The sequence below is a fragment of the Carcharhinus amblyrhynchos genome, chromosome 1 (genome assembly GCF_965287045.1).
Source record: "Carcharhinus amblyrhynchos chromosome 1, sCarAmb.v2.hapA, whole genome shotgun sequence".
NCBI lineage: Eukaryota > Metazoa > Chordata > Chondrichthyes > Carcharhiniformes > Carcharhinidae > Carcharhinus > Carcharhinus amblyrhynchos.
This window is the reverse complement of record NC_137324.1, coordinates 16,596,435-16,619,189: the sequence shown is the minus strand read 5'-3', so window position 1 is coordinate 16,619,189 and position 22,755 is coordinate 16,596,435. Positions and strand designations below refer to the sequence as shown.

Below are 22,755 nucleotides of genomic sequence, written 5' to 3'. Positions count from 1 at the left end.
GTGACCTCTCCTCTCCTATTTCTAATCTCCGCCCATACTACCTCAACAGACAAGTCCTCATCAAACCTCCTCTCTGACACTGTAATACAATCCCTGACCAATAATGCTACCCCTCCCCCCCTTCTACCTCCTTCTCTACTTCGACTAAAACATTTAAACCCCGGGACCTGCAGCATCCATTCCTGCCCCTGCTCTATCCATGTCTCTGAAATGGCCACAACATCGAAGTCCCGGGTACTGATCCAACATCGAAGTCCCAGGTACTGATCCATTCCTCCTCATTATTTACCACACCACCAATTTCCATGTCATCTGCGAACTTAATAATCATATCCCCAACACCTTCGACCATCACCCTCTGTTTCCTGACACCAAGCCAATTTTGGATCCAATTTGCCAATTGCCTTGAATCCCATGGATCCTACCTCCTTGATCAGCCTCCCTTAAAGAACCTTGTCACATGGTCCTAAGATGGTACTAAGACAAACATTTCAATTCCAGATTTAATTAACTGAATTTACTGGTTGCCATGGTGGGATTAGAACATGTAATTACAGGATTAGCCCAGGTCTCTGGATTACTGGTCTCGTGATAATACCACTGCACCACTACATGCCCAACCCTAATGGTAGCCAATTGACTAATACAAGTGGGTTGTACTGTGTTGGTGTCAGACCGGATGCAGAGTAGAAACCTTGGTCCAGCTTCGAAGAGAATCAAACAGGAATGCGTTGTACTGTAGATTCGAACACGGTCGCAGAATAAATCTTCAGCTCCAATTGCAATACTGCTTTTCAAACTAACCTCAACATCCTTGGTGATTGGATGGGAGGGGCCATGTGTCACCAGGAGAATCCCATTCGCTTGGCAAATCATCGCGTGAGCGGGTTCTATGAGTCCAGCGTGCCAGTGTGTGACACCAGCCCTCATCAGAGACATACCCAGCTGGGCATTGTTATGATGGTAGAGTTTCCTGTGAACAGTTAAGATGCTTGATTAAAAACCATTGCCATCTGATGGAAAATCCTTGGCCCCACTTACGCCAAGCAATGCCCAGGGCTATTATACATAACCAACAACTGACAGCACTGTACTGAACTGGAAAGCATTTGGAAGAAATGGATTTAAGAAAAATGATACGTTTTGATCTTGGGTCAAACTAACCAGGGGGAATGCAGATTTGTGGTCTATTTGTGTTAAGTTCAAATAGAGAACAGAAGGAGGTCTTTCAGCCCATCGTGCCTGTGTCAGTTTGTTGCTAAGCTCTTGAATTTGTCCCTTTCACCTGCTCTTTAATCTAGAGGCTTCCTGACCCATGAAGTATTTATCCAAATCCTCACTGAACCTGCTTCCAGCAACCTCCATTCTTTTATCTTGCTATTGCTCCTTTGCCAGTCATCTCAAATTTGTATCCCCTGGTTAGTAATCCTTTATCCACTAAAAACTGTCTCTGCTTATTCGCCGTTCAAAACCATTCATGATTTTGATCGCCTTTATCGAATCTCCTTTTAACATTCTTTACGAGAATTGGAACAACCCAAGATTCCCCACTTGACTGAGGTCTCATTCTTAATTCTCCGTTCCACACTCTTTCTACACCTTGACATCCTTCCTAAAGTGTGGGATTGAACACAAAAATACCATATCACCCCCTCACTGATCCAACTTTCCAATTGCTTTCTGATTCAGTTCTGCCAAGCATGCTGCTTGTGAATTTGTTTTAAAGTTTATTTATTAGTGTCCCAAGTAGGATTACATTAACACTGCAATGAAGTTACTGTGAAAATCCCCTAGTTGTTCATCACAGGAAATGTGAGAGATTGTCACATTGTGCGTGAACAGAATTGGACTGGGTCTTAATGCTTAAACATGGCCAATAGCCTACTGACATAACCAGTGGCCACTGGGGCGAGGTATCACAAACATCTGCAGAATGAGTGTTCTAGCAGGCCCGTGCCTCCAGACAGGGAAGGAATTGCATTTATGTAGCACCTCTCATGATCCCCAGGGACGCCCACTTTATAACCAGCAAAGTACTTCTGAAATGTATGGTAAGAATCAGGGCAGCCCAATTCTCTCACAGGAAGTTCTTGCAAAACAGCAATGAGATAACAAACAGATAATGAGAACAGGAAATACTCAGTGGGTCTGGCAGCATCTGTGGAGGGAGGAACAGAGTTAACATTTCACTATGAACTTGCAGAAGGAGGCCATTTGGCCCATCAAGTCTGCACCGATAAGTATCCCACCCAGGCCCTATCCCTGTTACCCCATGCATTTATCCTGCTAATCCCCCTGACACTGAGGGGCAGTTTAGCATGGCCAATCAACCTAACCCATACATCTCTGGACTGTGGGAGGAACACAGTAAAAAATCTGACAACACTAGGTTTTAGTCCAACCGATTTATTTGATAGTAAACACACAAGCTTTCGGGTTAGTCCCTTCGTCAGGTGAATGGAGAGTTCTGGCCTCAGACAGAGCATATAAAGCACAGACAGTTTACAGATTACTTATTAGAATGCGAATCTTTACACCTAACCTGCTGTTCAAGTCTTGAAGTGGCCGACAATGTGAGTGGAAGGAGCACTGACCACAGGTTAAAGAGATGTGTATTGTCTCCAGACAGCACAGTGAGTGAGGTTTTGCAAACCTAGGCAAGTGTTGGGGGTTACAGATAGTGCGACATGAACCCAAGATCCTTGTTGAGACCGTCCTCATGTGTGTGGAACTTAGCTATCAGTCTCAGAGACTGATAGCCAAGTTCCACACACATGAGGACGGTCCCAACAAGGATCCCGAAAGCTTGTGCGTTTACTATCAAATAAATCGGTTGGACTAAAACCTGGTGTTGTCAGACTTTTTACTGTGTTTACCCCAGTCCAACGCCGGCACATCCACATCTGTGGGAGGAAACCAGAGCATCTGGAGGAAACCCACTCAGACACAGGGAGAACGTGCAAGGTCAACATAGACCAGACCGGATCCCAAACTTTGCTTTCATTGATGTTTATTGCGGGATAGACATTGGAGAGGATGCCCCTTCTGTTCTTGGAACTTGGAGTATGGGATCCTTTATACCCATCTGGGACAGCAAACAGGATCTCAATGTAATGTCTCATCCCCAAAGACGGCAGCCTCTGACAGTGCAGCAGCCCCTTAGTACTGCACACTCAAGTCTCTGGAGCGGGACTTGAACCCACAACCTTTTTGACTCAGAGGCGAGAGTGCTACCAATGGAACACCATTGGTGGTTCTGAAAGTAGAAGACATTTTCAAAGGGGTGGGGAGCAGGGTGAATGGTTAAAGGGTCACCAAATGCCACCATCTTACTGACATCGACCTTCTCATTGACAGCAAGTCCCTTCATATACGTAACTCGTCATTTGTGATTGTTGACACTTACTGATACCCTTCCACCATTTTCTTGGCATATTCTGCTGCCTCTCCAAAATGCTGCAGGTATGAGAGCACTTCCGAGGCCAGGCTAAGGAACTTCAGCAGATAAAGGTTTGTCTCGGCCAGTACAGGCTCCTGCTTTTTCAAACATTCCCGACACAGCTTCACCACCTGAACTTGCACAGAGAGGGGGGAAGATGAAAACACATGGATAGCAACGGGGACAGGGAGGAGAAAGAAACAGAGAGAATTAAGTTAATGGTATCTATTCACTCAAGTGCTAATACATCATCCCAGCGATCCAGCTGTCTATTTATCCATTTAATTTCACCCCATCTTGGACCTGGGAGCAAAGGAGTTCCTTGAGATATTATAGGCAGAGATTTGAGCTCTACTGGACCATGTGGGAGCTAGAAGTAACCATACCAGGTTCGGGTTCCTCAGTTCCATCTCATCCTTGGACTATCTTTGGGAAGGTAGCTCAGAGGGGTGTGTGGCTGTGGGCAGGTGTGCACAGCCGATCAACCTGGCAGGGTGACTGATCAGGTTTAGGAAGAGCCAGTTGCAGGCATCAGGAAGTGGCCTCCCAGGGAAGGCCTGGATGCAAGGGTTGCGAATGGGCTGCATCCTAGGCTGACCTAAAGACCCTCCCTGCCTTCTTGGATTCAGGAGAAGCCACTGACCACTCTTCAGAGGAGCTCCCACACCTACTGCCTCAACACCCCACAGTGGCCTGGATGCAAAAATCCAATTTTTTAAAAAATGTACATAGAAACATAGGAATCAGGAGCAGAAGTAGGGAAACTCAGCTCTTCGAGCTGCTCCGCCCATTCAATCAGATCATGGCTGATCTCACCCTGGACTCGAATCCACCTCCCTGTTCCCCATATCCCCTTATCCTTTTTTTAATCAGGAATATATTGTGTAATATAGAGTGTGGGAGATTCATTTTGAAAATCCTGCTGAAAAATCCAATGGGATTTATTTCAGGTTTTACGCAATTTCGACACTTTCAATTTGTTTGGAAGATTCCCACACTTGGCCTGTGTTTACTTTATCAATTTCTTTTAGTATTTATATACCTCCATCAGATCCCCTCTCATCTTTCTATACCCCAGCGAGTCTAAGCCCAAACTGTTTAATCTCTTCTCATATATCTAACCTTTCACCCTCAGAACCAATTCAATGAAGTTGACACAGGGCGGGGGCCGAATTGAAAGCTTCCTCTCCACTGCTTACGTTCCATTGCAACCAACAGCTCCTCTGATTGGCTCTCCAGCTTTGAGAGCCCGCCCACCAGCCCTGATTGGACAACTGGCCTCTCTCCAGACCAATTATGGGACACTCTCGTGTAAAGGCACACAAAAATGATCCCAATCTTTGTTGCCTGCACTTGAGGGAGACAATCCTTCCCCTGGGGTAAGGTTCAATGTATATTCAATGTATACTAGACAATCCAATTCAATAAAGGCTAAAGCTCCAAAATAACAAGATTGACATTGACAGGAGGTTCATCAGGATGTTGCCTGGTCTCGAGGGTGTTGGCTAAGAGGAGAGGTTGAATAAACTAGGATTGTTTTCACCGGAAAGAAGGAGACATCTGATTAGAGGTTGACAAAATTATGAGAGATATAGACAGGGTGGATAGTCAGAGGCTTTTTCCCAGGGTAAAAGTGTCAATTATAAAGGGGCACAGGTTCAAAATGAGTGGGGGAGAAAGTTTAAGGGAGATGTACAGAGAGTGGTGGGTGTCTGGAACATGCTGCTGGAGGAGGTGTGGAAGCAGGCACATTAGTAACTTTTAAAAGGCATCTGGATGGGTATGTGGATAGGGAGAGAATAGAGGGATATGCGGTGGGTAAGGGCAGGTTTCTTTTGTTTATTTAGGGTATGATGATTGGAACAGGCTTGGAGGACCGAAGGGCCTGAACTTGTGCTGTATTTTTCTTTGTTCTTTAAAACAGGGCACTGGTGCCCCCTACTGATGAGTTATGGGAACGCAAAACCCCCTTCTGTAAAATAAGGCTAACTACCCAATCATCTACTCTAATCTGCTGCCGGGAGTTCCCAGTATGACAACTGCCAATAAAAATCCAGGATATTACCACCTCCCTCTCCTCCACCCCCCTCTTTCTCCCCGTCTGACCTTTCTTTATATCACATGGAGGTCAATTTGTTCTGTTTCTTGAACAATTCCCCATAAAAGCTTCTAGAAATGACATTTTGGGACAAAATTAAAAGTCTCTTGCACAAATGTGGGTCAGTTAAGGAAAGCCATCATGGATTTGCTAAGAGAAAATCCTGTTTGACTAACTGCTGGTGCCTTATGAAGGGCTAAGGGAAGGTTGATGAGATTATTGTTGCTGATGCAGTTTATATGGATTTCCAAAAGATATTTTATGCAGAGACCCGGCACAGATGGGATGGACTCGGCTAAACAGCCTCTTTCTGTGCTGTAACCATTCCACAGTTCTGTGTTTTATAGGGAAATGTGTCGGATTAGCCACGGGTCAGGGGATGAGCCTTGCTCAGATGCTCTTTCAGACAGTCGGTGCAGGCCCAGTGGGCCGAATGGCCTTTTTCTGCCCTGTAGGAATTCTATGGTTCTATGCAGTCTATATAAATGTTTCAGGGGGAGTTACTGGGGGCAAGCACAGGCAGGCCTGCAGGGATTCAGCTGCCCACTCATTGTCTGCAGTTTACATCATTTTTTTCACCATTCCTGTAGCAATTCTGACAAAATTATAGCAAAAGACTCGGAAAATTCCTTGATGAGTCAACCCTCCCTCAATATCTCCATTCATCCTATCCAGGTGCTGACTGGCACAATGAGGGAACACAGTAAAAAGTCTGACAACACCAGGTTTTAATCCAACTGATTTATTTGATAGTAAACGCACAAGCTTTCGGTGTTAGTCCCTTTGTCAGGTGAATGGAGAGTTCTGGCCTCAGACAGAGCATATAAAGCACAGACAGTTTAGAGATTACTGATTAGAATGCGAATCCTTACACCTAACCTGCTGTTCAAGACCTGAAGTGGCTGATAATGTGAGTGGTAGGAGCACTGATCACAGTTTAAAGAGATGTGTATTGTCTCCAGACAGTACAGTAAGTGAGGTTTTGCAAACCCAGGCAAGTCACGGGGGTTACAAATAGTGCGACATGAACCCAAGATCCCTGTTGAGACCGTCCTCATGTGTGCGGAACTTGGCTATCAGTCTCTGTTCAGCGACTCTGCGCTGTCGTGTGTCGTGAAGGCCGCCTTGGAGAATGCTTACCTGAAGGTTGGATTAAAACCTGGTGTTGTCAGACTTTTTACTGCGTTTACGCCAGTCCAACGCCGGCATACCCACACAATGAGGGAAGACATATTTATACCATAATTTGTATTTATATGAACATTTATAGTAAGTAGGTGGCACTGCTGCCTCACAGCACCAGGGGTGCAGGTTCGATTCCAGCTTCTGGTCACTGGAACATTCTCCCCATATCTGCGTGGGTTTCCTTGGGTGCTCCGATTTCCTCCCCAGTCTCAGTTGCTTTGGCCATGCTAAATTCTCCCTCAGAACAGGTGCCAGAGTGTGGCAATTAGGGGATTTTCACAGTAACTTCATTGCAGTGTTAATGTAAGTCTACTCATGGCACTAATGAACAAATTTAAATTTAAGTCGGAAACTTGGGAAGGAGCGACAGTGAGTTGCTTGGGACATTGGAAAGGCAAATCAGCAGCACAACAGCGCCACCACTCAAATCAAGGCTGTAATTGCAGCCTCAGGTGAAACAGATAAATTAATTCCATTTACAATTCCATTGTAAAGGTCCAGGACTTTATAATAGGAAAACTTTGATACAGACCTGTGACAACAACGCAAGAATGGGAAGTTTTGTATACACAACGTGCATGTAAATACATGATACTAAATATTATCTAAATATATTTTACAATAATTACTTCACAATGTTACCAGGTTTTGATTTCATAGAATCCCTACAGTGCAGGAGGAGACCATTTGGCCCATCAAGCCTGCACCGACAACAATCCCACCCAGGTCTTATCCCTGTAACCCCATGTACTTGCCCTGCTAGTCCCCCTGATACCAATGGGCAATTTAGCATAGCCAATCTACCTAACCAGCATATCTTTGGACTCTGGGAAGAAACTGGAGCACCCGAGGAAAGTCATGCAGTCACAGGGAGAATGTGCAAAGTCCACACAGACAGTCACCCAAGGCTGGTCCTTATCTCTTAATGTCTCCAAGTTATAGTCCTATGTAAGGCTGTTCTCACATGCCTAATCTAAATAAACCAAAATCAGAATGAGCAATTGGTGCCTGTATGTCATTATAATAACACAACATGGTAATCAGCAATGGTGGCAGCGAGGTTAAGTACACATATTACGTGGTGAACAGCCTTAGATCATACCACCTCAGGAGCAGCACAGTGGTATAGTGGTTAGCATTGCTGCCTCACAGCATCAGGGATGCGAGTTTGATTCCCAGCTTGGATCACTGTCTGTGTGGAGTCTGCACATTCTCCCCATGTCTGCGTGGATTTTCTCTGCATGCTCGAGTTTCCATCCACAGTCCGAAAGCTGTGCTGGTTACGTGCCTTGGCCATGCTAAATTCTACCTAACAGGTACCCGAACAGGTGCCTGAGTGTGGTGAGTAGGGGATTTTCACAGTAACTTCATTGCAGTGTTAATGTAAACTTCCTTGTGACTAATAAATAAACTTTACTTCCTGAAGGACAATTAGGAATGGGTAATAAATGCTGGCCAAGTCAGTGATGCCCACATCCTCTAAGTGTATTTAAACAAACATGGCATGAGCAGACCTTTGATGGTTTGATCAGTGTTGAAAAGGCAACATGATGACTGTAAAGTTAGGTTTTTAAATAGCAAGTAAGTCCTTACGATAAGATTGCAGCGCATAGTCATTGCAATGTTACCACTGAGAGCGTCACATTTACGTGCAATTATTCCATAACTGGCAGAGCTCTTGCAAAGCAGTGTGTCATAATTTACCTACTCTTACTCATTCACTTAATTAAAAAATTCAATAACTCTATGCAAGAAGGGGGGACTCCCTTGGTAATGACCTGGCACTCACTGCCTATGAGTGCAAAGGGGCAGAGATGATGGATAATTTCAGAATGAAATTGGATGGACGTTTGAGGGAAAGAAATAAACTTAAGAGGGTTTGAGATTAGGGACAGACAAAATTGGTCTACTGTCAACCAGCTTGAACTCAATGGGTTGAATGACCTTCTTCTGTGCTGTAATGACTCAATGACTCTAGAGACTCAGAAGGAAGGTGAATTAGACCGAGTAGATTTAATATCAAATCAAGTGCCAACAAGGTATTAAAAAGAGGGAAAGAAAGATTGAAATTAAGAGGAAGAGAGCGCAAGAGACACAGGGGAAAAGGGACAAATCATCCAGAAATTTGCAGTTCATGTGGTATCTCTTCCTCATCACACATTGCTGCTCAGTTTGAATGTGAAAAACAATGTTAGTAATTTGCACACCTTTATTTTGTAAGCAAATTCTGGGACAGAATTGACCGACCAGTCTGTACTGGTGAAAGCAGAGAGAGAGGGAAAAGCGTTGCCCGTTATGTCGATGACTTCCTTTATTTAGGGTGGGCTGGCCCACCATAAACTGGGGAAGGACAGGGACTTCCTTCAAATGGAACCTTTAGAGAAGTTGAAGGTAATCAAGTGTCTATTACTATATTTTTGCCAGCCCCTCTTCAACCACACACTCAATAGCTACATTATCCACTACCACCTGCAATAAAGATTCAAACCCATCTCAAATACATTGCGTTGGTTAAAATCTGTTGATAATATCGGAGGAATTTTCTCCTCAGTACGAATCCAAACACTCTAGCTGAAGTTAAGGAAATAAAGTCAAAAATAATTCTCACTGGGGAGGCAATTATCTTATTTGGCTAGAATGTCTTGTCCTCCGAGGAAGGGAATGTCCTTTAGGGAAGGAAATCTACCGTCCTTACCCACTCAAGCCTATATGTGACTCTCGAGCCACAGCAATGTGGTTGATTCTCAAATGCCCTCAGGGATGCGTAATAAATGCTGGCCCAGCCAGCGATGCCTACATCTCATGAAGAAATATGAAAAAAGAATTGAGCCAATGGCATGGGATTTGATTCCCATTCCAAATGAGGTTGACTTGGAGCCTGCCTCCACACTATGCTCCATACTGAACGTGCTTGTTAAGCCATGGTTCAGCAATCCTCAAATACTCAAGGATGCTACCCAGAATGGAAGAAAAAATTCTCATGTCCAATATTGGTTGACTTAAGGTTAATTGGATTTAATGAATTTTTGCCTGTACTTACATTATTCCAAAGTCCCTCAGATCGATCTTTATCAATCTTCTCCATTGTCGTCTTTGAAAACTCAATAACCTCTTTCACTGTTTCATCTGATGGCTGAAAGGTGACAAATATGGTGGTTATCGGTTGACGCTGCACAATTGTTAAATAGTCTTCCAATAGAACCTTTGTTTCGGGTGGACTAGCTGTTGCTATCTATCAGGATTCCTGATCGGAAACACAAGGTATTTTATAAAGTCAGATTAGACTCTAACATTGTTTCCATCTTGGCATAAATATGATCAAAGGATACTTCACTCCAGGAGGAATTACATTGACAAATTAAAGGATTTTTTTTATCAAAACAAACACTATTTATAACAGTTTAAGCATAACACTAACAAAATAAAGCAGCATAACTCTTAACAGTTGAACAGTCTTTAAACATGAAAAGAAACAACTTTAATTTTTAGCTTATCACTATTTCAGTTCCAGATTAGTAACATTTTTCCTATAGACTTGAAATCCACTTTAAATATAGTTAGCAATCACATATGTATGTGCTGTAACTTGGGTTGGCATTATTGGAGCTTTCAGAGAGACTTTGTGGAGAGATAGAGCAACTTGTAGACTTCCATCTATAAACAACCCCAGACAGCAACTGAACAATTGTCTCTGTGCTGCAACCCTAGCTCATCTCATTAACTGTACCATGACATCACCCTGTATACCGAAACAAAAACCCCAGTTTCCATTCCTTCATGCAAATAAAACCCAGGGGAAATCTCCATTTATAAACAAAATCCCATTACCCCTTTCTTAGTAAACACATCATGTTGCTTTCCCAGCATCTGAACTATATTCCGTCTGGACATACTCATTCCCTGTAGAAAAACGACTGAACTTTAAAACATTCCACAGAAACATAAAATGTATTAATAGCACAGTATCACCACATACCCCACTCAGCAATCTCAGCAAGTTACTTCCATTTTATAATCAAGAAAATCTGACTGGTGTACATTATTTGACCTGCCCAAATGCATTACAATTCACTTGTTTACCGTAACAGAATTCTTAATGTTGAATGTCTTAGGATTAGATAGTATTGAATGAGTTGGATTTAGAGAGTGATGAATGAGTTGTGTTTGGACAGTGTTGAATGTTGTCCATGCTGCCCAGTTTTTACCATTAAACCAGTCCCAATTGCCCACATTTGGCCCATATCCTTCTATACCCATCTTAACCATATAACTGTCTAAATGCTCTTTAAAAGACAAAATTGTACCCACCTCCACTACAGCCTCTGGCAGCTTGTTCCAAATGCTCACCACCCTCTGAGTGAAAAAATTGCCCCTCTGGACTCTTTCGTATCTCTCCCATCTCAGCTTAAACCTATGCCTTCTAGTTTTAGACTCCACTACCTTTGAGAAAAGATATTGACTATCTAGCTGATCTATGCCCCTCATTATTTTATAGACCTCTATAAGATCACCCCTAACCTCCCACACTCCAGGGAAAAAAGCCCCAGTCTATCCAGCCTCTCCTTATAACACAAACCATCAAATCCTGGTAGCATACTAGTAAATCTTTTCTGCACTCTTTCTAGTTTAATAATATCCTTTCTATAATAGTGCGAACTACTCCAAGTGTGGCCTTACCAATGTCTTGTACCATTTCAACAAGACGTCCCAACTCCTGTATTCAATGTTCTGATCAATGAAACCGAGCACGCCTTCTTCACCACTCTGTCAACCTGTGACTCCACTTTCAAGGAGCTATGAACCTGTACCCCTAGATCCCTTTGTTTTATAACACCCTCCAACACCCTCTGAGTAAGGCCTGAGTACTGAGTAACTGAATAAGGCCTTGGTTCGATCAACCAAAATGCGTCACCCACATTTACCTGAATTTAAACTCCATCTGCCATTCATCGGCCCACTGGCCCAATTGATCAAGATCCCGTTGCAATCCTAGATAACCAGGTTTTAGGCATTTGCAGAGGGCAGGAAAGCTTCTGACACATCAATGTGGGTCACAAGTCACATGTTGCCCAATTTGATGGAGAAAGTCAGGTTTCCTTCCTGGGGCATTAGTGAACCAGCTGGATTTTGATGCAAATCCAATTGTTTCACAGTGACGTTTACTGATGCCAGTATTTTGTTCCCAGACTATTATTTTTTTAACTAAATTAAACACTAATCTCCACAGTGCTACAGATTGGACCCTCTTTCTGAGATCATAAGTGGGGACAGTAGAGGGAAGGTGTTACGCTTTTGTTGACCTACCTTTTTTCCATCTTCCTCTTTCACAGCCTGCATCAGGTCATCTTTGATTCCCTTGGTGCAGTGCTCACAGGTACAATCAAAGTAATAGTGATTTTTGAGCTGGCTGCGCCTGTCCGCACTTAAGTTCAGGAAGTCCACATATGATACTGTCAGCTCCTCCCCTGTCTTAACTGGCTGGATTGTCCGAAGTTCAATTCTGTTGATAAAGATATCAATCTTTGCAAGTCTAAGCATAGTAGAGATGTCACAATTGTGGCCCTTGGCCTAATTGTATCATTGTTGTCTATATGTTCTAAGCTATCATTCAACATGGTAGTTCAAGATTAGAGTGTTGCCAATCGCATGAAATTACTGTGCCAGATATTCTAACAGAAACCATTCAGTTTAAGCTGATGCTACAAATATGAAATTTTAAAGATTGCTGTATTTTGGAACTGTGTTTCTAATTAGGGATAAAATGAAGGGGGCCGTATGATCTGTTCTGAACTCTGTCGGATAACCTGGTCTGGTGACGTGGCTGCTAAAAGTTAATGGGAGGCATGGATTGTTTTGCTGGAAAGATGGTGTAATACATTCACAATTGGAGACATTTCTACCTGGATACAAGGCCCATGTGATTCATGTTACCATGGAAGTTGCCATTGTGAAGGTTTCTTTGATATCCCTGAAAACTCACAGATGTTCTGCCAGGAAGCAAAGGAGCAGCTGGAGTCCAAGATTTGCATTGGTTCACTGTGCGGGAGAGTTCATGTTTTGACAGAAAATACCAAATATATGAGGATATCAAATGAGGATGGAAGATTCATCCACCTTGAGCTCAAGGAAAAATTACCAGGAATAACTCTCAGCATAAGTCACAGTTCTGAGGTCAAAGATTTCCAGGCCGGCTAAAGAAGGAAATGGATGTAAACTTTGGAGAGATAAGAATCACTTTGGATTGTGTCAGGGGAAAATTAAATGACTACTTAAAGGGATAGTGGAAAGTACACTCGTGTCATGGGTTTACGGTTTTGTTAAAAGTATAAGAGATAAGTTCTGTTCTTTAGGTTGAGGTATAAGTTGACTATGATGGCACAATGGTTAGCACTGCTGCCTCACAATGCTAGGGACCTGGTTTCGATTCCGGCCTTGAGTCACTATCTGTGTCGAGTTTGCACATTCTCCCTGTGTCTGCTTGGCTTTCCTCTGGGTGCTCCATTTTGCCCTCACAATCCAAAGATGTGCAGGTTAGGTTGATTGACCATGCTAAATTAGTCCTTAGGGTCAGGCAATTAGCAGGGTAAATATGTGGGGTTATGGGAATAGGGTGGGATTGTGGTTGGTGTATACTCAATGGGCAGGATGGTCCCCTTCTGCACTGTATGGATTCTATGATTCTATGATAACAATAGTCTTTGGTCAATAGTGTTTTTAGTTTGGTTGTTACAGTAAAGGTCTTTTTGTGAAATCTTTTCAAGCCACCCTTTCAGCTATCAACTGGAAGCTCAAATTTCTTCCTGAAAGTTAATGGCCCCTATGGAGGTTGTAGGACTGTTTAACGCCACTGTTACGACAGCAAGAACATCCATTTCACATGGAAGGGTTAGAACATCAGCACACCCATAGTGCACAGTGCAATTTGCAAGTTCTTTGCATTTTAAAAGTTTCAAATGTCTTTGACCAAATGCTTTATTCGGAATAACCTTGACCCGTATTCTAATTGAAAGTGTTTTTTTTTCTAGAAGTGTTTTTACCGGGGAGACGGTAAAGGTCATGTAGTTTCAATTTTTGTAAAATGATCCCTTTACATGACAAGCTTCGGTTTATTTTAGGGTGAGGCACAGACATGCTCTATAAAATACATACACCCTACAGTAAGGATCACCTTACTTACTGAAACTGCTAGTAGTTGCTGATAGGTAGGTCATAAAATCAGAGTCTCAACAGTGCAGACAAGGCCATTCGAACTATCGAGTCTGCACTGACTTTCTGACAGAGTGAAATAAAGTAAAGTTTATTTATTAGTCATAAGTAAGCTTACGTTCACACTGCAATGAAGTTAATGTGAAAATTCCCTAGTTGTCACACTCTGGCACCTGTTCGGAGGGAGAATTTAACATGGCCATTGCCCCTAACCTGCATATCTTTGGAGTGTGGGAGGAAACTGGAGCACCTGGAGAAAACCCAAGCAGACACGGGGAGAATGTGCAGGCTCTGCACAGACAATGACCCAAGCCGGGAATCGAACCTGGGTCCCTGGCGCTGTGAGGCAGCAGTGCTAACCACTGTGTCACTGTGCCACCCAGAGGTGCAATGACCTATTGGTGTGTCTTCTCAAGTTTTCTCCCCCATCCTATCCCTCTAACCCCATACATTTCCCACGTCTAATCCATCTAAAGGGCCAATCCACGGAATGTTCACGTCTTTGGAGTGTGGGAGGAAACCGGAGCACCCGGAAGAAACCCATGCAAAAAAGGGGAGAACATGTAAACTCCACAGAGACAGTCACCCAAGTCTGGAATTGAACCCAGGTGCTGTGAGGGAACAACGCTAACCACTGTGCCACCATGCCACACACAGGTGCCGTAAGACCATAAGACATAGGAGCAGAATTAAGCCACTCGGTCCATCGAGTCTGCTCCGCCATTCATCCATGGCTGATATTTTTCTCACTCCCATTCTCCTGCCTTTTCCCCTAATCCCTGATCTCCTTATTAATAAGAACCTATCTATCTCTGTCTTAAAGACACTCAATGACCTGGCCTTCACTGCCTTCTGTGGCAAAGAGCTCCACTGATTTACCACTCTCTGGCTGAAGAAATTCCTCCTCTTCTGTTTTAAAGGATCATCCCTTTAGCCTGAGGTTGTGCCCTCTGGTTCTAGTATCAGCCTTCCAACAGATCTTTTTTATTGTGGGGTGGGTCATATTTGCAGTCCGAATGTAATTAAATACAGGAGGCTCCTAGCTAAGACTTTTCAGTCATAGGGGCTGGAGGTGTGTAGGATGCTTTAGGCAGCATGCCTGCATGGAACGAATCTGTGAGTGTCAAGAGTATTGAAATTGAGGCACCTCAAGAGAGTGACATGCTGTATGGAGAAAAATTGAATGTTATCACACATTCTGTAATTTTCAAGTTGAAATGCTTCACAATATACTTTTACAAATTTTATGATCAAAGTATATTTTCAGAAAAATAAATAAAAGCAGGCAACAAATTCAAGGGAAAAGGCAATCAACAAAGACGTAACTATGATGGAAGAATATAAATATTGGTCACTTGCATTTTTACGGCCACTTTCATGACCTCAGGACATCCAAAAGCGCTTCACAATCGGTGAGGTATTTTTGAACATCGCTGATGTAATGAAGGAAGTGCAGCACCAATTTGCACACAGTGACGTGCCACAAACAGCAATGAAATGAGCATGCATTTTAAATGTTGGTGGGAAGGATGAATGTCGGCCAGGTCAACTATCCCCTGAAAATAGTAATCTTTTGCGCCTCTCTCAATACTGCGTGGCAGTGTCAGTGTATATTGCACAGTCATTCTCTGGAATGGGACTCAAATCTACAATCTTCTTGCCCAGCATTTGTGATCCATCCCTATTTGCTCTTGAGAAGGTGGTAGTGAGCTGCCTTCTTGAACCGCTGCAGTCCATGTGGTGTAGGTACACTCACTGTGCTGTTAGGGAGGATGTTGTGTAGTGGTGATGTCACTAGATTATGAACCAGAGTAATGCTCAGACTTGTAACCCATCATGTCAGATGGTGGAGTTTGAATTTAATCAATAAAAATTTGGAATGCAAAGTCTAATGGTAACTATGAAACCATTGTGGTGATGACCCATCTCCACCTGCCATCCTTATCTGGCCTGGCCTACATGTGACTCCATATCCAGGACAATGTAGTTGATTCTGAACTGGCTCAGTAAGGCACTCAGTCAAATTGCCAGAATGTCAATAAAGGGAAAATGCATGGCAATGGAGAAACAGGAGAGATTTTGGATAGTTTGACCAAAGAGCTGATACAGGCACAAATGTGCCATGCCATTTCTAGTTTAGTCCTCTTCCGAGATTCATTCTGAGGCACATTGATGGGACTGAATAGACAGTGATTTATTCAACAACAACCTGTATTTATATCACACTTTTATCATAGTAAAACATCTAAAGCCGTTTTTCTATCCCTTTCTTCATTCACAAGATTTGAGTATGGCTGAAATTTACTTCCCACCCTGAATTCCCTTCAAGAGAGAGCCATCTCCTTGAATATGACTGAGTGGCTTGCGATTTTAGTGAACAATGAAGAGTTAACTCCATCGCTATGAAAACGGAGTCAGCTATAAGCTAGGCTAGGTAAGGGTGGGAATTGATGCGTGAACCAAATCTGTTTAGTACATTTGAATAATTCACAACTACTGATAACAAAATAATTTAATTGCGGATTTTATATAATAGTTTAGTTTATTAGTATCACAAGTAGGCTTACATTAACAAGCAATGAATTACTGCGACAATCACCTAGTTGCTGCACTCAGGCACCTGTTCAGGTAATTGAATTGAAGTTCCCCAGATACTGTGGTGGGATATGTATCATAGAATCCCTACAGTGCAGAAGGAGGCCATTCAGCCCATCAAGTCTGCACAGACCACAATCCCACCCAGGCCCTATTCCTGTAACCTCACATATCTACCCCTCTAGTCCCCTGATATGAGGGTCATTTTAGGGTGGCCAGTCCACCCAACCTGCACATCTTTGGAGGAAACCGGAGCACCCGGAGGAAACGTACGCTGACATGGGGGGAACGTACAAACTCCACACAGTGACCCACGATCGGAATTGAACCTGGGTCCCTGGCACTATGAGGCAGCAGTGCTAACCACTGTGCCACTCCAGATGGGTTTTTTTATAGTCTGAATATTTCAGATGGTGGGGATTTCCCTTCTGATCCTTCTGCCCTGTAAGGCATTTCACATGTGAGTTGCATTAACTAGTTGCAGGCTGTACTTCTGCCCCTCACTCAGGAGGGGCTCCCGCCTGTTACTAGAGAGGTGGTGCTCAACAGACTGGAGGGGCTGATTGTGGACAAGTCCCCAGGACCGGATGGAATGCATCCGAGGGTTCTGAAAGAAATGGCGGAGGTGATAGTGGATGCCTTGGTGGTTATTTTCCAGACGTCGCTGGATTCCGGGGAAGTGCCGGAAGATTGGAAAACGGCTAATGTTACGCCGTTGTTTAAGAAGGGTGCCAGGCAAAAGGCGGGGAATTATAGGCCGGCTAGTTTAACGTCTGTGGTAGGTAAAATGTTAGAATCCGTCATTAAGGAGGAAATTGCGAGGCATCTTGAAGGGAATTGCTTGATAGGGCAGACGCAGCATGGTTTCATTAAAGGGAAGTCATGTCTGACAAATTTACTGGAGTTCTATGAGGATGTGTCTAGGGCGGTGGATAGAGGAGAGCCAGTGGGTGTGGTCTTTCTGGATTTTCAGAAGGCGTTTGACAAAGTACCTCACAAGAGGTTATTGCAGAAGGTCGAGGGACATGGAGTTGGGGGTAGGGTGTTAGCGTGGATAGAGGACTGGTTGTCAAATAGGAGGCAGAGAGTGGGGGTCAACGGGTGCTATTCGGATTGGCGGATGGTGACTAGTGGAGTGCCCCAGCGGTCGGTGCTGGGGCCTCAGCTTTTTACCATTTATATAGATGATCTGGAGGAGGGAACCGAGTGTAGGGTGTCGAAATTTGCTGATGACACCAAGATTGGGGGAACGGCAAATTGTGCGGAGGGTGTGGAGAGTCTGCAGAAGGATCTAGACAGGCTGGGCGAATGGGCCAGGAAATGGCAAATGGAATTTAATGTTGGCAAGTGTGAGGTGGTCCACTTTGGTAGGAATAATGGTAGGAAGGACTATTACTTACGTGGCAAAAAACTGCAGCAGGCGACGGTGCAGAGGGACCTCGGGGTCCTTGTGCATGAGTCGCAAAAACCCAGCTTGCAGGTGCAGCAGGTGGTCAGGAAGGCGAATGGGATGCTGGCCTTCATAGCGAGGGGGATTGAATATAAAAGTAGGGAGGTCTTGCTGCAGCTGTATAGGGCATTGGTGAGGCCGCAGCTGGAGTACTGTATGCAGTTTTGGGCGGCGTACCTGCGCAAGGATATTTTGGCCTTGGAGGGAGTGCAGAGGAGGTTTACTAGGCTGATGCCAGAGTTGAGGGGGTTGAGCTATGAGGAGAGGCTGAATAAACTAGGCTTGTACTCGTTGGAGTTTAGAAGAATGAGGGGAGATCTCATTGAGACGTATAAGATGATGAATGGGATGGATAGGATAGAGGTGGAGAGACTCTTCCCGCTCAAAAAAGACAGTAGGACTAGGGGGCACAGCCTCAAGATAAAGGGGGGGTGGTTTAGAACGGAGTTGAGGAGGAACTTCTTCACTCAAAGGGTGGTGAATCTCTGGAATTCTCTGCCCTTTGAAGTGGTGGAGGCTGCCTCGCTAAATATTTTTAAGACGCGGGTTGATGGGTTTTTGATAGGAGAGGGGATTAAGGGTTATGGGGAGAGGGCGGGAAAGTGGAACTGAGCCACGACAGATCAGCCATGATCTTATTGAATGGCGGGGCAGGCTCGAAGGGCTGGATGGCCTACTCCTGCTCCTATTTCTTATGTTCTTATGTTCTTATGTTCTAATAGTGCCCCCCTCCTGCTCACCCATCCTGCCTAAAGCTTCAGCACAATCATTTTCAATAATCTGCCATGTCTGGAAAATCTTCCAGACAGACTGAAAATTGAGGCTTGGCGTGGGAAGTGGCCTTTAAGTGGTCAATAATTGGTCACTTAAAGGCCTCAATTGGGACAAGGCTTTGCCCATCCCAGCATAAAATCACTACAAGGTCATAGGTTTACAGCATGGAAACAGGCCCCTTGGCCCAACTTGTCCATGCTACCTTTTTTTAACCACTAAGCTAGTCCTAATTGCTCACGTTTGGCCCATATCCCTCTATACTCATCTTACCCATGTAACTGTCTAAAAGCTTTTTAAAAGACAAAATTGTACTTGCCTCTACTACTACCTCTGGCCGCTTGTGCCAGACATTCACCAACCATGGGATGAACGAGTACACTATCAAGGGCAGGAGTCTTAGTAGTGTTGAAGAGCAGAAGGATCTTGGGGTCCAGGTCCACAGGACTCTTAAATCGCCCTCGCAGGTGGAGGATGTGGTCAAGAAGGCGTATGGTGTACTGGCCTTCATTAATCGAGAGATTGAGTTTAGGAATCGGGAGGTAAAGCTGCAACTTTATAAGACCCTTGTCAGGCCTCATTTGGAGTACTGTGCGCAGTTCTGGTCGCCTCACTATAGGAAAGATGTAGAAGCTATTGAAAGGGTACAGAGGAGATTTACAAGGATGTTGCCTGGACTGGGAGGCATGCCTTATGAAGTTAGGTTGAGGGAGCTGGGTCTCTTTTCCCTGGAGAGACGAAGGTTGAGTGGCGACCTGATAGAAGTTTATAAAATGTTGAGAGGAATAGATAGGGTGGATTCTCAGAGGCTATTTCCCCGGGTTGAAATGGTCGCTACGAGAGGACACAGATTGAAGGTGCGGGGAGGCAAGTACAGAAGTGATGTTAGGGGTAAGTTTTTCACTGAGAGTGGTGAGTGAATGGAATCGGCTGCCGTCAGTGGTGGTGGAGGCGAACTCGCTGGGGTCTTTTAAAAGACTTCTGGATGAGTATATGGGATTTAATGGGATTGGGGGTCATAGATAGGTCTATAGATTGGTAGGTGTTGATGTGATCGGTGCAACTCGTGGGCCGAAGGGCCTGTTTGTGCTGTAGTGTTCTATGTTCTATGTTCTATAACTTCTGTGTGAAAAAATTGCCCGTCTGGACTCTTTTATATCCCTCCGCTCTCACCTTATCCCTATCCCCTTTAGTTTTAAACGTCCCTACCTTTGGGAAAAGAAGTTGACTGTCTAGCTGATCTATGCCCCGGTCAGGGAGGCCGGAAACTCAGAGGGAAGGTGGTTACCCCTATTTCATGACTGCCCCATCCACCACCTCCCCCCCCAGCGCTGAAAAGCCCACCAGTGGGGGACCATAAAATTCAGGCCTCTGCCTCCAAGTGGCTAATCCAGGCCTCCGGATTACTAGTAGAGTAACATAACCACTGTGCTTCTGTGCCTACTGGTTTGGGTGGATTAGAGGCTGGTATTGGAAACCCCACAATAGGTGTTTCATTTCCTGGGTGTGGGGATACTTCAATGAAATCAGCAGAAGCAACAAAGGGGAGGAAAAGGGAGACAGTGAACGCAGTTTGCAGAATTTCACAGGAAGTGTGCTTCTTGCTGGACCAAATGCCCATTTTAAATGGTAGAAATTTCCAATCCCATATTGTTCAGACTTTCCTTCCTTTAGAGTTGGTAAAATAAAAGCCTGCTCATTAAAAATTGCTAAAGGTAAGAGAAACTAATTAACAATGGCTTCTTAGTAAATCACTGCAGCAATTTGTATGTTGGCTCAAAAGGCTAAAGTTCATTTTTGTGATTGTGAATTAATAAGAAGAACAGGTTCCGCCGATTCCCTCCAACTACACGCATGAAGAGGTCGGAACAATTGAGGAGAGAAATGAATAGAGATTAGACATGGCAGGTACATTTGGCTTCTTGTTAAACTCCTTAAGCTCACCCACCTGATTAAACCTTCCCGTGAGTCAGAGTAGAACTGGTAGATAGGGAGGCACTGTTCCTGCTCGTAAAAGGATCCAGAATGGGAGGGCACAGGTTTAATGTGATTTGTGAAAGCAGCGAATGTTATATAAGGAAAATCCTTTTCGCTCAGCGAGTGATTGGGGTCTGGAATGTACTGTCTGGAAGTGTGGTGGAAGTGGGTTCAATCGAGGAATTCGAGGAAGTAGTTAATATTTGTTTGAATAGAGGCAGCGTGTAGGGAAAAGGCTGAAGAATAGCACTAAGTCATAATTTAAAGAAAAACAGTGAGCACCACTGACTGGGCCACCCTTCAGGATATTTAAGAGTCAACCACATTGCTGTGGATCTGGAGTCATACATAGGCCATACCAAGTAAGGACAACAGATTTCCTCCTCTAAAAGACATTAGTAAACCAGATTTTTTTTTAACCACATTCAACAATGGTTTCATGGTCATCATTAGACTTTTAATTCCAGATTATTGAAATCAGGTTTCACCATCTGCCACAGTGGGTTTTGAATCCAGGTCGCTGGATTACTCATTCCAGTGACAATATCGCCATGTCACTGCTCCTTCTGAGAGCCTGTGCAGACACAATAGGGCAAATGGCCTCCTTCTGAACCCGAACAGTTCTGCGATTCAGTGAGCTAGCTGGTCTGAACTGACCTTCAATGATCTTGAATAGGCTTTCTTCTCAGATACCTGGGACAAAACCCAACTTTAAAACCTTAAGGCAGGCATCTGTCCCAAACAAGGCTTAACCTCCACATGGTGGAGTGCTAGCCTAGATTATCTGCACAAGGTTCACTTACATTGTGCTTTGAAAGTTAATAGAACTGGCATTTAATGTTGCACCATTTATGTACCATGCCATATACCAAAACATACGTGATGCTGTCTGCATGCTGACACAAACAACCAAGTGACCAAGATATGTACGTGTGTTCCGGAACATCTGAGTGTCCTGTTAACAAGTTGGGCATTTGTCAGTAGTGAGGACAAAGAGCTGAACAAAGAGACATTGTGTGTTTATTTACTATTTCCACAAAGGAATAGCAATTGCTACAGACCCGATCAGTTAGCATTTAAAAGAATAAGAAAGGTTAATTTTTGGAATGTTAATGTTTTGTTCCCACACAAAATGTTAATCCCGTCATCCTATCATGGGGGTGAGAGTGGGATTGTAAACAGAGTATAAATAAAAAATGCTGAAAATACATAACAGTCAACATCTGAACTAGGAAGATAGGATTTGAAAACTATTTTAGTGGAATTTAAACAATCATCTATCTCAGATGGTGATATGTCACCATAAACGTTTACAGCAAGACCCATTGCATCTTAAGTTAAAGTTTATTTCTTAGTGTCACAAGTAGGCTTACATTAACACTGCAATGTAGTTTCTGTGAAGATCCCCTAGCCGCCACACTCTGGTGCCTGTTCAGTTACACTGAGGGAGAACTTAGCATGGCCAATGCACTTAGCTAGCACTTTTTTCTGTGGGAGGAAACTGGAGCACCCGGAGGAAACCCACACAGACACGGCAAGAACGTGCAGACTCCATATAGACAGTGACCTAAGCTGGGAACCAAATCAAGATCCTGGCGCTGTGAGACACAGTGTAGCAGTAGAAGGGTGTATTTCTGAATGGAAGGCTGTGACTAGCGGGGATCCGTTCGTTACCTTTATTGTTCATTACATATATGAATGATTTGGAGGAAAATATAACATAGAACATAGAACATTACAGCGCAGAACAGGCCCTTCGGCCCACGATGTTGCGCCGACCAGTTACAAAAACAATGACCCACTAGCCTATACCAATCCCTTTTCGTCCATAAACCTATCCATAGATCTCTTAAACGCCCCCAAACTAGGCGCATTTACAACTGCAGCAGGCAGGGCATTCCAATCCCTCACCACCCGCTGAGTAAAGAACCTACCCCTGACATCCGTCCTGTAGCTACTCCCCCTTAATTTAAAGCCATGCCCCCTCGTGCTAGCTTTCTCCATCCGAGGAAAAAGGCTATCACTATCCACCCT

General features: G+C 44.0%; 1 protein-coding gene across 2 annotated transcripts in view; it reads right to left on the bottom strand.

Moving 5' to 3' along the window:
• Positions 1 to 22,755, bottom strand: part of LOC145347192 (histone-lysine N-methyltransferase Smyd1-like) — a 76,703-nt gene that overhangs the window by 3,852 nt on the left and 50,096 nt on the right. For both annotated transcript variants that reach the window (XM_080195032.1, XM_080195040.1), the window contains 4 exons: positions 12,027 to 12,222; positions 9,763 to 9,855; positions 3,407 to 3,570; positions 805 to 973 (listed from right to left, as the gene is read on the bottom strand). In XM_080195032.1, the coding sequence (XP_080051158.1) occupies positions 805 to 973; positions 3,407 to 3,570; positions 9,763 to 9,855; positions 12,027 to 12,222 (622 nt within the window). The remainder of the gene's footprint in view (positions 1 to 804; positions 974 to 3,406; positions 3,571 to 9,762; positions 9,856 to 12,026; positions 12,223 to 22,755) is intronic.